A 15,467-nucleotide genomic window follows, 5' to 3' on the forward strand; every position below is an offset into this window, starting at 1 on the left:
GCCATTCTAGTGTGCTTCCACTGCCTACCTAACAGTAAAAGTGCCCCCCCCCCCCCATGGCTGCTGCTGTGTGGCAGACTGGCACTCGCTATCTGAGGAGCCCTAAGTTGCCCCCTGCTGCTTTACTGATTGGCCTGTTGTCCAGACTGAGTGACACTGACACCGACACCATACCAGCTGTCCCAGAGACCCAAGTCCCAGTCAGTGTCTGTCTGACAGACTACTGAGGCACCCTCCACTGCCCACCCCAGCCCCACCACTGTGTATTGCAGGCCAGTGCTGTCTCCAGCCCTGTGTGGGCTGCCTGTGGCTGCCCCCCTGCCTTAGCAGGCCGTAAGGGTCCCCTCCTACCCTCAACAGGGACCCTCTCTTCTTCTCCTGCTGACCTGACTGATAGAGCATGCAACCCCTGGCATAGAGCATGAAACCCGTAGCAGAAAGCATGTAGGTAAGCGGCACTTATGTGGCATAATATGTAATAGGCATTACGGCATGTGGTATTATATGTAATGGGCATTACAGTGTGTGGCATAATGTGGAATGGGAATTACAGTGTTTGGTATAACGTGTAATGGGCATTATAGTATGTTGCATAATATGAATTGGGCATTGCGATGTCGCATAACATGTAATGGGTATCATGGCATGTGGTATAATATGTAATGGGTGTGTGACTTGTAACAAGCATTACGGTGTAAATTTTCGGCGCGCACTATCCCTGTTGTCCTTAGTTACAAAAAATTGTTGAGCCCTGGCATAACTTGTAATGGGCATCATGGCCTCTGGTGCGCACTGTTGTCCTTCTTTTATGAAAAATTGTTGAGCCCTGGCATAATGTGTAATAGGCACTATGGCATGTGGTATAATATGGATGTGTGACGTGTAATAGACGCGCTGTCCATTTTCTCCCTATTTATAAAAAAAATGGTCCACTCATCGCATAACGTGTAATGGGCATCACGGTGTGTGCCATAATATATAATGGGCATCAGTGTGTGGCATAACGTGTAATGGGCATTACAGTGTGTAACGTGTACGTGGTATTACTGTGTGCGAAATCAAGAATGGATTTGAAGCAAATGTAAAAAAAAAATAAGGCGGGTCAAGGGGTGGGGCTGGGGGCGGGTCAATGGGTGGGCTGTGGGTGTGTCAAGGGGCGGGTCACTGTCCGGGAATAGCTCAACACAAAGGTGGTAACCCTAGTGGGGTGTCACCGGTTGTCTCTGTTTGGTCAAACCAATCTGTCCCCAGTTGTAGCCACTATTGATTGGGGGGTAAACTGAGAAGCCAAAATGGTGGAGGGTTAATGGGGAGGAGGGCAATCTATGAGAAGGGCTGTAAGCTTTAATACAAAGGTGTACGAATAAAGCTGAAGGCAGAGCCAGATTAGTCCTTAGGGGGCCAGTGGTACTTAGGTCTAAGCTGTCTATAGTGCATCACTCACTATAGGTCCCCGGCGGTCGACATCTGAACTTCTATCACATATAGTGGTGGGTTCCCCGAGATGTGGCTGATCACATTGTGACTGCAGCACTGACCTTGTACAGTAACTTGTGGCTACAATGCCATGTTCTCAGAACTTCTGTTTTCCAATGCTGAAGTGATTTGTGTTTGATTGCCGCAGCTAAACATTACTGAGCATGAGGCACACACAGATCAGTCAGATCCATGCAGCGATTCTGTATGTAAGATAGTAATGATATTGTCTTTTATCTGTGGAACTACGGTTCCCAGCAAGCCTCCTTTTATGCTGGTAATTGGGGAGCCACAAGCATCAACACATGAGGAAGAGCCCACTGGTAGCTGTAGTTCCACCTGTAAAACAAATATTATAATAAACACAGTGCACACCTACCTCGTGACAGTACTTTATAAAAAAATAAAAGCACACTTGCATACATATTTACCTATATTACCACATGGTACTTCGGTCTTCTTGTCCAATAGAATCCATAGGGGTAGCTGTAAATGAAAATGAATACTCAACCATATCCAGTGTAGATCTCTCCTCTTCATACCAAAGTAGGCATCCAGGGGCTAAAAACAAACAAACCACAAGTTTCCCAGACCATCTGAACTGAAGAGAACCCATATATACACTTGGGTCCCCACCCCCTTCTCCCAGGTGACTTCTGTCACTTGGAGACCCAGGAGCCAATCAGGGAGCACCATATAGTAGCGCTCTCTTTTCTTCTATTGATTGCTATAGCAGATGGAGTCAGTGAGTAAGTCACTAGCTCCTGTTATTGAAGGCGCAGGTGTACCCAGTAAAATAAACACCGTTTTTAGTAATAATACTATTTTTTATTATTAGAAATCACCAATCAATATGTAAAAACAATTTCGAAGTGCAATATAATAGACACACGAGTCTCACAACATAGAACACATAAAATCGCTATATTTCTCAATATGAGGCTTTTATGGCTTTTTGTAATTTTGAGGCAATGGAATATCATAGTTACCATCTCCTGTGGCCATGATGGTAGTGTATAATCACTCCTTCAAGGTGTATTCTGGGCAGTCTCTGATATGGGGTATAATTGCCTCCTTTCAGCTTTTTGAAAAGGACTCCAGACACCAATACGGTCAGATGATAATTAGTCTACAATGGAGAATGTTACCAAGTCACGATGTTCCCAGCGGTATGGTAGCGGTTAATAGCGGTGACCGGACTTTCCTTTCCTGTGTTACAGGTCAGCGGCTTCCTTTATCCTCCCGTTCGTAATGGTATCTGGACAGTCGGTTTGTTTGTTTTTCACTCCTGGATGCCTACATGGAACAAAGAGGACATGATCTCCGCCGGAGTAGCTCGTGAGTATAATTTCCTTCCACAGGTACCCTATGGATTCTACAGGAAAAGAGGACTGGCCTACGGTGGACCCTATAGGTAAGTATGCTTTTTAATATCTTTATTGGTGATATTGCAAATGGATTTGAGGGTAAAATGTGCCTTTTTGCAGATGTGCAACAGGGTAGACACACCAGGAGGGGGTAAAACAAATGATGGTACTTGTGTATTATCTGGGCGCCCGATTTTTTTCATCGGGCCGATAAAATTGCGTCAATCGCATTGCATGCAACCAAACCGCATGTGATGCGATGCAATGGATGCGATTTTTCCATAGGAATCAATGTTAAATGTTCCCAAATGGTCCCTGACACCCGATTTCCCATTAGAGTCAATGTTAAATGCCCCCCATGCCCCCCCATTTTGGTGTATGCCCCCTCATTGTTAACGCCAGCCCACCATCAACACCAACCCGAAGCGTGGCGAGCAGCGGCGGTACGCGTCCTCCGACCTTTTCATACCCCCACTATCCACGTCGGCGTGGAGTTGATTTTATATAGTGTGGCGAGCGCAGCAAGCCCCCGAGCCCGAAGCATGGCGAGCGCAGCGAGGCGAGCGGTCGCGCATCACTTCACGGGCGCGCTGCGCTTGCCACGCTTCGGGTTGGCGTTGATGGTGGGGTGGCGTTAACAATGAGGGGGCATACAAACAATGGGGGGGCCTGGGGGGCATTTCACATTGACCCTAATGGTCTAATGGTTTCACATTGACCCTAATGAACCCATTTGGGACCATTTAACATTGATTCCAATGGAAAATCGCGTCCATCGCATCGCCTGCAATTTGGTTGCATGCGATTGACGTGATTTTATCACGGGAAATCGCATTGATTGCATCGCATTGCATGCCTTAAGTTAAGGCATGCAATTAACAAAATCGGGCGCCCAGATAATACACAAGTACCCAAATGATTGATGATCTAGGTAGATTAGAAGAATGGTCAAGAGCATGGCAGCTTGACCGAGAACACGCAGGCGGGATTCAATGTCCCGCCTGAAGCGGGATGTGAAGTGGGCGTGGCCACGAGTTGCAGCCGGGAAGAGGCGAGCTGCAGCCGGCAGCTCGTCACTTCCTGGCCGTTCTCGGCAGAAAGAGCCCGACAGCTTGTGAAGTTGGGCTCGTTCTGCCAAGATACGCTGCTCAATGCTGTCAGGGAAAAACACCCATTGGCAGCGTTGTGGGGAAAATTGGCGTGTAGCGTGGGCGGGCGTTTGAACGCCTTGCGGGCGACGTTACAAGGCTCGCAAAGATGTGAACTAGCACTGTTTTGTGAGCCAACCAGAATGAGGGCCTTAATATATAAGGATAACGTCTAAGACCTGAAGGCGTGACTGCGAGGAATACTTGAACACAGAGGATCAGCTGGAACGGAATGAGAGAGTTCTGGACTGGAACCAGAGGGAGTCAGCTAAGTGGAGTAGTAGACACAATGCTGGAGTATCTGTATAACCATCGATGATGTACGGAGACAACAGAGGAGCACTGCAGGTAAGTATGGAGCTCAGGCAAAAACCACTGACACAGGCATGGGAGAGGTCCACCGATGATGACTGCAAACGATGTTTGTACACTGATGGTGATAATATTGATGGTGACACTCTAAGAGGTGGCTGGTAAACATGGGTGGTACTGGGTAGATGAGCAGGAAGCAGATGATGTAAGTAGTTAATCATGGTGAGCGATGGCATCGCGATGGTATAGGGATGAAAATCAGATAACCGATGATAGTAAATGCAATGAGCTATAGGCTTGGCTGGGACAAAGGTTATTCCCATTCAGGACATTGTCGACACCTGAGCACTTGGACCCCAATTAGTGTACCGCATGCCCCCGCATGGCTCGGTTCACCCATCATGCTCCAGAAACTATACTGTTCCCAATCGGAGTCCACATCGATGATCATGTATGAAAAAGTGCAGAGAAAAAGAACAGTAACAACTCATTACAACTTGTTTATGTGTCGACCTTTTGCATGTTATCATTTTGATATCGATGTATTGACTGTCAACCTATCATCCGGATACTGTGGCTTTGGAGGACTTGTCTGCCGGATCGGCCAACCTATCATCTTCCCCAGCCTCTGATGGGTCATCACTTCCTGGATCTTCGGTGACTGGCCACTGACTCTGCAATGCTTTGTTAGGCCTTTCACTAGGAATCCAGTCTCTCATTGGCCTTCCACTAGGAATCCAGTCTCTGATTGGCCTTCCACTAGGAATCCAGTCTCTGATTAGCCTTCCACTAGGAATCCAGTCTCTGATTAGCCTTCCACTAGGAATCCAGTCTCTAATTGGCCTTCCACTAGGCATCCCAGTCCCTGATTGGCCGTCCACTAGGTATCCCAGTCCCTGATTGGCCGTCCAGTAGGCATTCCAGTCCCTGATTGGCCTTCCACTAGGAATTCAGTCCCTGATTGGCCTTCCACTAGGAATCCAGTCCCTGATTGGTCTTCCAATTGGAATCCAATCCCTGATTGGCCTTCCACTAGGAATCCAGTCTCTGGTTGGCCATTCACTAGAAATCCAGTCTCTGGTTGGCCTTCCACTAGGAATCCAGTCTCTGATTGGCCTTTGAATAGAAATCCAGTTCCTGATTGGCCTTCCACTAGGAATCCAGTCCCTGATTGGCCTTCCACTAGGAATCCAGTCCCTGATTGGTCTTCCAATTGGAATCCAGTCCCTGATTGGCCTTCCACTAGGAATCCAGTCTCTCATTGGCCTTCCACTAGGAATCCATTCTCTGATTGGCCTTCCACTAGGAATCCAGTCTCTGATTGGCCTTCCACTAGGAATCCAGTCTCTGATTAGCCTTCCACTAGGAATCCAGTCTCTGATTAGCCTTCCACTAGGAATCCAGTCTCTGATTGGCCTTCCACTATGCATCCCAGTCCCTGATTGGCCGTCCACTAGGTATCCCAGTCCCTGATTGGCCGTCCAGTAGGCATTCCAGTCCCTGATTGGCCTTCCACTAGGAATTCAGTCCCTGATTGGCCTTCCACTAGGAATCCAGTCCCTGATTGGTCTTCCAATTGGAATCCAATCCCTGATTGGCCTTCCACTAGGAATCCAGTCTCTGGTTGGCCATTCACTAGAAATCCAGTCTCTGGTTGGCCTTCCACTAGGAATCCAGTCTCTGATTGGCCTTTGAATAGGAATCCAGTTCCTGATTGGCCTTCCACTAGGAATCCAGTCTCTGATTGGCCTTCCACTAGGCATCCCAGTCCCTGATTGGCCTTCCACTAGGAATCCAGTCCCTGATTGGTCTTCCAATTGGAATCCAGTCCCTGATTGGCCTTCCACTAGGAATCCAGTCTCTGGTTGGCCTTTCACTAGGAATCCAGTCTTTGGTTGGCCTTTCACTAGGAATCCTGTCTCTGGTTGTCTTTCAGTAGGAATCCAGTCCCTGGTTGGCCTCCCAGTAGGAATCCAGTCCCTGGTTGGTCTTTCACTAGGAATCCGGTCTCTGGTTGGCCTTTCCCTAGGAATCCAGTCCCTAATTGGCCTTCCAGTAGGAATCCAGTCCCGGATTGGCCTTCCATTAGGAATCCAGTCTCTGGTTGGCCTTCCACTAGGAATCAAGTCTCTGGTTGGCCTTTCAGTAGGAATCCAGTCCCTGGTTGGCCTTTCACTAGGAATCCAGTCTCTGATTGGCCTTTCACTAGAAATCCAGTCTCTGGTTGGCCTTTCAGTAGGAATCCAGTCCCTGTACATTTGCGGACTTATTGCCCATTGTTCCCCATTTTTATTTAGTATTATCTCCCACTACTCATGTGGATAATAAATGAAGCTTTTATGTATCTCACTATGCGGGTAGTTCAGACCTTAATGCACGGCCGTGAATTTGCATGGCTGCCGATTATCGATACATTGCGCATGCATACGGTCTATAGTACACATGTGCAATGGGATCCCGTTACTTTTTTGTAATACGCATGCCATTCACAAGGTTATTGACAGGAAGTAGGAGTCTGGGGGATGGTACCCGGGCATTTAATGGGTGTGTCATGAAAAATGTAGGCGTGCCTAAGAAAACATTGGGAGTGTCCATAAAAATGCTAGGTGTGCCTGAGAGTGTTAGGGGAGGGTGTGTGATGTCAGCTCCAGGCTGGATATGCCTTTTTCCATCGCACTGCAAGTATGTCCAGGGCAACACGGTTCCTGTGCTGACTGGTACATAGATGTTGAGCCTGTTACGATGAGTTTCGGACATATTTGCACATCTGTGAGTGGGTGTGTAGCTGTACACATCCATTCGCACAACAATCACATTATTTTGAGGGGATTCACTCTAGTGGTTTAACTGAGAGCCGGCTGCTGCGAATTTGTGGCCTGAAACTATATACAAGAAGAGATTGTCTGTGTGCACAACTATTCACCTGTTACACTCCCATAGCATGGCCATAAGACTGTCCACATCTGTGCTAAGCACCCCCCCCCCCTTGTCTTTGGCGAGGACACCCGCTACATTATCAGTACACTTCTCCCCATGTGAGTGTGCTGATATTACAGCTCTGTATGTACACAACTGGATGCAGCAACAAGATGGAGTGAGGTACACTAATGTGTGATGTATAAGGGGCAATTCTATGTGACATAACATGAATAAAGGGCCTGACTGTATTACATAACATGAATAAGGAGCATTTCTCGGTGACAAAATGGGAATAAGGGACACAACCGTCTGATGTAACATGAATAAGGGGCACTACAGTGTGACCTAAAATGAATAAATGGCCCTACTTTGTGATGCAACACGAATGAAGGACACTACTGTGTTATAGAATATTAATAAGGGACACTATTGTGTTACGTAAATTGAATAAGCGGCACTGCTGTATGATGTAATGTGAATAAGTGACATTTCTGTGTAACATAACATGAATAAGGGTCAATATTATGTGACCTAACATGAATAAGGGACACTTGTGAGACGTTATATGAAAAAAAGGGCACTATTGTGTGACGTAATGTGAATAAGGGACATTACAGTATGATGTATCATGAATGAAGGGCACTACTATGTGAAGTGGGGGGAATAAGGGACTCTTCTCTGACGTAAAGTGAATGAGGGGCAATACTGTGTGGTGTAATGTGAAGGAGGGACACTACTGTGTGCAAAAAATAAGAATGAGGAACAGTATTGTCTGACTTCGTAACATGAATAAGAGAAACTACTGTGTGATAAAACATGAGTAAGAGGCACTACTGTGGGGTGTAACATGAATAAGAGTCACTACTGTGTGATGCAACATGAATAAGGGAAACTACTGTGTAATGTAATGTGAATGATAGACGATCTTGTGTGAGGTAATAAGACTGTAATATACTACTGTGTGGTGTAATGTAAATAACGTTGCGCTACTGTGTGGCATTTTCTAAAATTTGGGTTACTATTGTGTGACCATGGTCCTTATTCAGACCTGTTTGCAAGACTGCAACTTTTGCAGATAGACAAAACCATGCTGCACAGCAGGTGGGGCAGATGTAACATGTGCACAGATAGTTAGATTTGGGGGAGTTATTTTGTTTCTGTGCAGGGTAAATACTGACTGCTTTATTAATTAGATTTCAGTTAGAACACCCCACCCAAATCTAACTCTAGTTCCCTGTCACTTGGTTATATACCCAGCCTCCATGTAGCCGTTCTCCCACTGTATTGTATGTATTGCTGTGTTATTACATCGGTGCCCACGTATGTTCTGCCACCATATTACTGACACATAATAATATTCTGTGGGCTAGAGCTGGCGATTCCCACGCCCCATAGTCTGCAGGTAACACACAGAACACTTATATAACACCTGCCGCAGTAACAACAAACATACATTAATAGCAATATAGGATAAATGCTCTTAATTATTAATTAATTTCAAGGTCACTATGCAGAATACAGCCTGACTCCTCCTACCTATAGGTCTATATATACCATACAGTGTCCTCAGTATTGTGTAGCTGACAGCGAGTCTACGGGATAAAGGTCAGTGTGTGTACCCTATAGTCAGTGTGACGTATCACCGTGTACCCTATAGTCAGTGTGGCGTATCACTGTGTACCCTATAGTCAGTGTGATGTATCACCATATGTACCCTATAGTCAGTGTGACGTATCACTGTGTACCCTATAGTCAGTGTGACGTATCACTGTGTACCCTATAGTCAGTGTGACGTATCACTGTGTACCCTATAGTCAGTGTGACGTATCACCATGTGTACCCTATAGTCAGTGTGACGTATCACCGTGTGTACCCTATAGTCAGTGTGACGTATCACTGTGTGTACCCTATAGTCAGTGTGACGTATCACTGTGTACCCTATAGTCAGTGTGACGTATCACCATGTGTACCCTATAGTCAGTGTGACGTATCACCATGTGTACCCTATAGTCAGTGTGACGTATCACTGTGTACCCTATAGTCAGTGTGACGTATCACTGTGTACCCTATAGTCAGTGTGACGTATCACCATGTGTACCCTATAGTCAGTGTGACGTATCACCGTGTGTACCCTATAGTCAGTGTGACGTATCCCTGGGTGTACCCTATAGTCAGTGTGACATATCACTGTGTGTACCCTATAGTCAGTGTGACGTATCCCTGGGTGTACCCTATAGTCAGTGTGACGTATCACTGTGTGTACCCTATAGTCAGTGTGACGTATCACCGTGTGTACCCTATAGTCAGTGTGACGTATCACCGTGTACCCTATAGTCAGTGTGACGTATCACTGTGTACCCTATAGTCAGTGTGACGTATCACCCTGTGTACCCTATAGTCAGTGTGACGTATCACCGTGTACCCTATAGTCAGTGTGACGTATCACCGTGTGTACCCTATAGTCAGTGTGACGTATCACCGTGTGTACCCTATAGTCAGTGTACGTATCACCGTGTGTACCCTATAGTCAGTGTGACGTATCACCGTGTGTACCCTATAGTCAGTGTGACGTATCACCGTGTGTACCCTATAGTCAGTGTACGTATCACCGTGTGTACCCTATAGTCAGTGTACGTATCACCGTGTGTACCCTATAGTCAGTGTGACGTATCACTGTGTACCCTATAGTCAGTGTGACGTATCACCGTGTGTACCCTATAGTCAGTGTGACGTATCACCGTGTGTACCCTATAGTCAGTGTGACGTATCACCGTGTGTACCCTATAGTCAGTGTGACGTATCACCGTGTGTACCCTATAGTCAGTGTGACGTATCACCGTGTACCCTATAGTCAGTGTGACGTATCACTGTGTACCCTATAGTCAGTGTGACGTATCACTGTGTGTATCCTATAGTCAGTGTGACGTATCACCGTGTACCCTATAGTCAGTGTACGTATCACCGTGTGTACCCTATAGTCAGTGTGACGTATCACCGTGTGTACCCTATAGTCAGTGTGACGTATCACCGTGTGTACCCTATAGTCAGTGTGACGTATCACCGTGTGTACCCTATAGTCAGTGTGACGTATCACCGTGTTCCCTATAGTCAGTGTGACGTATCACCGTGTGTACCCTATAGTCAGTGTGACGTATCACCCTGTGTACCCTATAGTCAGTGTGACGTATCACTGTGTGTACCCTATAGTCAGTGTGACGTATCACTGTGTACCCTATAGTCAGTGTGACGTATCACTGTGTACCCTATAGTCAGTGTGACGTATCACCGTGTGTACCCTATAGTCAGTGTGACGTATCGCCGTGTGTACCCTATAGTCAGTGTGACGTATCACCGTGTGTACCCTATAGTCAGTGTGACGTATCACTGTGTGTACCCTATAGTCAGTGTGACGTATCACTGTGTGTACCCTATAGTCAGTGTGACGTATCACTGTGTACCCTATAGTCAGTGTGACGTATCACTGTGTACCCTATAGTCAGTGTGACGTATCACTGTGTACCTTATAGTCAGTGTGACGTATCACCGTGTGTACCCTATAGTCAGTGTGACGTATCACCGTGTACCCTATAGTCAGTGTGACGTATCACCGTGTGTACCCTATAGTCAGTGTGACGTATCACCGTGTGTACCCTATAGTCAGTGTGACGTATCACCGTGTGTACCCTATAGTCAGTGTGACGTATCACCGTGTGTACCCTATAGTCAGTGTGACGTATCACCGTGTGTACCCTATAGTCAGTGTGACGTATCACCGTGTGTACCCTATAGTCAGTGTGACGTATCACTGTGTACCCTATAGTCAGTGTGACGTATCACCGTGTGTACCCTATAGTCAGTGTGACGTATCGCCGTGTGTACCCTATAGTCAGTGTGACGTATCGCCGTGTGTACCCTATAGTCAGTGTGACGTATCGCCGTGTGTACCCTATAGTCAGTGTGACGTATCACTGTGTGTACCCTATAGTCAGTGTGACGTATCACTGTGTACCCTATAGTCAGTGTGACGTATCACTGTGTGTACCCTATAGTCAGTGTGACGTATCCCTGGGTGTACCCTATAGTCAGTGTGACGTATCACTGTGTACCCTATAGTCAGTGTGACGTATCACTGTGTACCCTATAGTCAGTGTGACGTATCACCGTGTGTACCCTATAGTCAGTGTGACGTATCGCCGTGTGTACCCTATAGTCAGTGTGACGTATCACTGTGTGTACCCTATAGTCAGTGTGACGTATCACTGTGTACCCTATAGTCAGTGTGACGTATCACTGTGTACCCTATAGTCAGTGTGATGTATCACCGCGTGTACCCTATAGTCAGTGTGACGTACTGTATCACTGTGTACCCTATAGTCAGTGTGACGTATCACTGTGTACCCTATAGTCAGTGTGACGTATCACTGTGTGTACCCTATAGTCAGTGTGACGTATCACTGTGTACCCTATAGTCAGTGTGACGTATCACTGTGTGTACCCTATAGTCAGTGAGACGTATCACCGTGTACCCTATAGTCAGTGTGACGTATCACTGTGTACCCTATAGTCAGTGTGACGTATCACTGTGTACCCTATAGTCAGTGTGAGGTATCACTGTGTGTACCCTATAGTCAGTGTGACGTATCACCGTGTACCCTATAGTCAGTGTGACGTATCACTGTGTACCCTATAGTCAGTGTGACGTATTACCATGTACTCTATAGTCAGTGTGACGTATCACTGTGTGTACCCTATAGTCAGTGTGACATATCACTGTGTACCCTATAGTCAGTGTGACGTATCACCATGTGTACCCTATAGTCAGTGTGACGTATCACCGTGTGTACCCTATAGTCATTGTGACGTATCCCTTGGTGTACCCTATAGTCAGTGTGACGTATCGCCGTGTGTACCCTATAGTCAGTGTGACGTATCACCGTGTGTACCCTATAGTCAGTGTGACGTATCACCGTGTGTACCCTATAGTCAGTGTGACGTATCACCGTGTGTACCCTATAGTCAGTGTGACGTATCACCGTGTGTACCCTATAGTCAGTGTGACGTATCACCGTGTGTACCCTATAGTCAGTGTGATGTATCACCGTGTACCCTATAGTCAGTGTGACGTATCACCGTGTGTACCCTATAGTCAGTGTGACGTTTCACCGTGTGTACCCTATAGTCAGTGTGACGTATCACCGTGTGTACCCTATAGTCAGTGTGATGTATCACCGTGTGTACCCTATAGTCAGTGTGACGTATCACCGTGTACCCTATAGTCAGTGTGACGTATCACCGTGTGTACCCTATAGTCAGTGTGACGTATCACTGTGTACCCTATAGTCAGTGTGATGTATCACTGTGTACCCTATAGCCTGTGTGATGTGCTATTGGACCCATACACTGCTCACCCTTGATGAATAAGCCCCTGTGTTGTGTTACTGTTATTGTGTTACTGGGTAACACTTTGCATCCTTTCTGTTTCCTGCAGATGTTGTTTGTCTGGACCTTTGGGATCTTCCTCCTCGCTGCTGTGCAAGGTACAGTACTGAGTATTATTGTACAGCTTACGGTGCAATCTTCCTATGTAAAGTAACCAGCAGTGGGTCACAGAGAGGATGGCGCTGCCACTGTAGCTGAATGGTCTTGGATGTAGTACTAGGTCACCCTCCAGAACCGGGTAATGTGGACCTATTCATTATCTATTGGCCACCAGCATTTAAGAATCCAACGCGATATAAGTGGTGGCGTCTACCCAACTACCGGAGCAATTCAGCGATGTTCCAAAGCTCCGCTGTCCCCATTAGTGACGCCATTGGACTGAGGGATCTGATCGGAACCTGAATGTGCGCTCATTGCGCTTCTGACAATAAATGGTCCATTACTAAATATATGCGGACATTAGGGTGTAAATGATAATTAATTATTTATGCATTTGTGTCCCCAATCGCTGTATTATCGCTGATCTGGCTGATATTTAATGAGACGTGAAAATTTGATTTGTGCGACTTTTTCGCCAAAAACGGCAGAAATTGGCTGAAGGTGCGATTTTTAGTACCGCCGAAACTCGCATCCAGATGTTTTCCCATTATAAAGTATACAAATCGCATATTGATGAGATGCGGAAACTGGAAAATCGCCACACGCGCAGACCAGGTTCTGACAGGCAAATTCTTTTTTTTTTAAATGGTGTGAGGTCCCCTCTCCTGAGCATAAACAGCCCCGGGCTCATTGAGCCCGACCCCCAGATATTTGTCCCCTGTATTTTTGGAACCAGGTCCGGCTCAATGATGATGATAATGTCACCTGTCTGATCCGCAGGCGCCGAGGTTTGCTATAACCGAGTCGGCTGCTTTACCGACGCCAAGCCCTGGGCAGGAACCGTAGAACGACCCTTTGCAAAGCTGCCATGGACTCCTGAGAAGATCAACACTCGTTTCCTACTGTACACCAGGAGCAACCAGAACAGCTACCAGGTGAGACTCCCCGGGATCCAGGTATTGGGGGGTTTGTGTATTTAGGGGTCTTCTAGTCCAATGCAGGGGATCTCTCGGAATCACGCTGCCCACCTTGCTAGCTGACATCATGACTGCTCCTTCTGGGAGGGAACAGCCGGGTCACGCAGCAGGGGTGGTGGTTCCTGGAATAGCGTGGTGGCGTGATCACTGCCCACATTACTGGCACTGTAAAGCAGGGGGCGTGGCTATGATACTACAAGTCACCATATATCACATCATCACCCAACCAACTTTTCCTCCATGACAGGGTTTGGTGGTATGGCGGTGTGAGGGGTGTGGGCAGGGTGACACACCACATAGGAGGAGGTTACAGTAGTCCATCCCGATGCTGGGGATGCCACCAGATAGGAGGAGGTTACATTAGTCCATCCCAGCACTTGGGATGCCACCAGATAGGAGGACATTACAGTAGTTCACCCCGGTGCTTGGGATACTACTAGATAAGAGGAGGTTACAGTAGTCCATCCCGGTGCTTGGAATGCCACCAGATAGGAGGAGGTTACAGTAGTCCATCCCGGTGCTTGGGATGATGCCACATAGGAGGAGGTTACAGTAATCCATCCCGGTGCTTGGGATGCCACCAGACAGGAGGAGGTTACAGTAGTCCCTCCCAGTGCTTGGGATACTACTAGATAAGAGGAGGTTACAGTAGTCCATCCTGGGGCTTGTGATGCTGCCACATAGGAGGAGGTTACAGTAGTCAATCCCGGTGCTTGGGATGCCACCAGATAGGAGGTTAAAGTAGTACATCCTCGTGCTTGGGATGCCACCAGATAGGAGGAGGTTACAGTAGTTCATCCCGGTGCTTGGGATGATGCCACATAGGAGGAGGTTACAGTAATCCATCCCGGTGCTTGAGATGCCACCAGACAGGAGGAGGATACAGTAGTCCCTCCCAGTGCTTGGGATGCCACCAAATAGGAGGATGTTACAGTAGTCCATCCCGGTCCTTGGGATGATGCCACATAGGAGGAGGTTACAGTAATCCATCCCGGTCCTTGGGATGATGCCACATAGGAGGAGGTTACAGTAATCCATCCCGGTGCTTGGGATGCCACCAGACAGGAGGAGGATACAGTAGTCCCTCCCAGTGCTTGGGATGCCACCAGATAGGAGGAGGTTACAGTAGTCCATCCCGGTCCTTGGGATGATGCCACATAGGAGGAGGTTACAGTAATCCATCCCGGTGCTTGGGATGCCACCAGACAGGAGGAGGATACAGTAGTCCCTCCCAGTTCTTGGGATGCCACCAGTTAGGAGGAGTTTACAGTAGTGCATCCCGGTGCTTGGGATGCCACCAGATAGGAGGAGGTTACAGTAGTCCATCCCCGTGCTTGGGATGCCACCAGATAGGAGGAGGTTACAGTAGTCAATACCGGTGCTTGGGATGCCACCACATAGGAGATGGTTACAGTAGTCCATCCCAGTGCTTGGGATGCTGCCACATAGGAGGAGGTTACAGTAGTCCATCCCGGTGCTTGGGATGACACCAGATAGGAGGAGGTATACAGTAGTCCATCCCAGTGCTTGGGATGACACCAGATAGGAGGAGGTATACAGTCAGGGCCATCTTTCCCATTGGGCTGAATGGGCAGTTGCCCGGGGGCCCAAGGATTGTAGGGGCCCAGCCCACTGGGGAAGACGGCACTGCTCTTGGGAATGGCGGTGGGCGGCTGGGATGCGGTCAGCGGCTGTCAGCGGCGACTCAGCGGTGGCGGCGGTGATCCAGG

At 47.6% G+C, this 15,467-nt stretch overlaps 1 protein-coding gene across 2 annotated transcripts in view; it reads left to right on the forward strand.

Moving 5' to 3' along the window:
• The first annotated feature begins 6,472 nt into the window (after nt 1–6,472).
• Nucleotides 6,473–15,467, forward strand: part of LOC146009479 (pancreatic triacylglycerol lipase-like) — a 34,387-nt gene continuing 25,392 nt past the window's right edge. The window contains exons 1-3 of one of the 2 annotated variants that reach the window (XM_083149903.1): nt 6,473–8,827; nt 12,711–12,759; nt 13,541–13,695. In XM_083149903.1, coding sequence (XP_083006029.1) covers nt 12,711–12,759; nt 13,541–13,695 — 204 coding nt within the window. In that variant the 5' untranslated portion in view covers nt 6,473–8,827. Of the gene's footprint in view, nt 8,828–12,488; nt 12,760–13,540; nt 13,696–15,467 lie in introns of those variants that run through there. The other variant, XM_083149902.1, reaches the window with a different exon arrangement.

This window comes from Crinia signifera, chromosome 6 (genome assembly GCF_055691185.1).
Source record: "Crinia signifera chromosome 6, ASM5569118v1, whole genome shotgun sequence".
Lineage (NCBI taxonomy): Eukaryota > Metazoa > Chordata > Amphibia > Anura > Myobatrachidae > Crinia > Crinia signifera.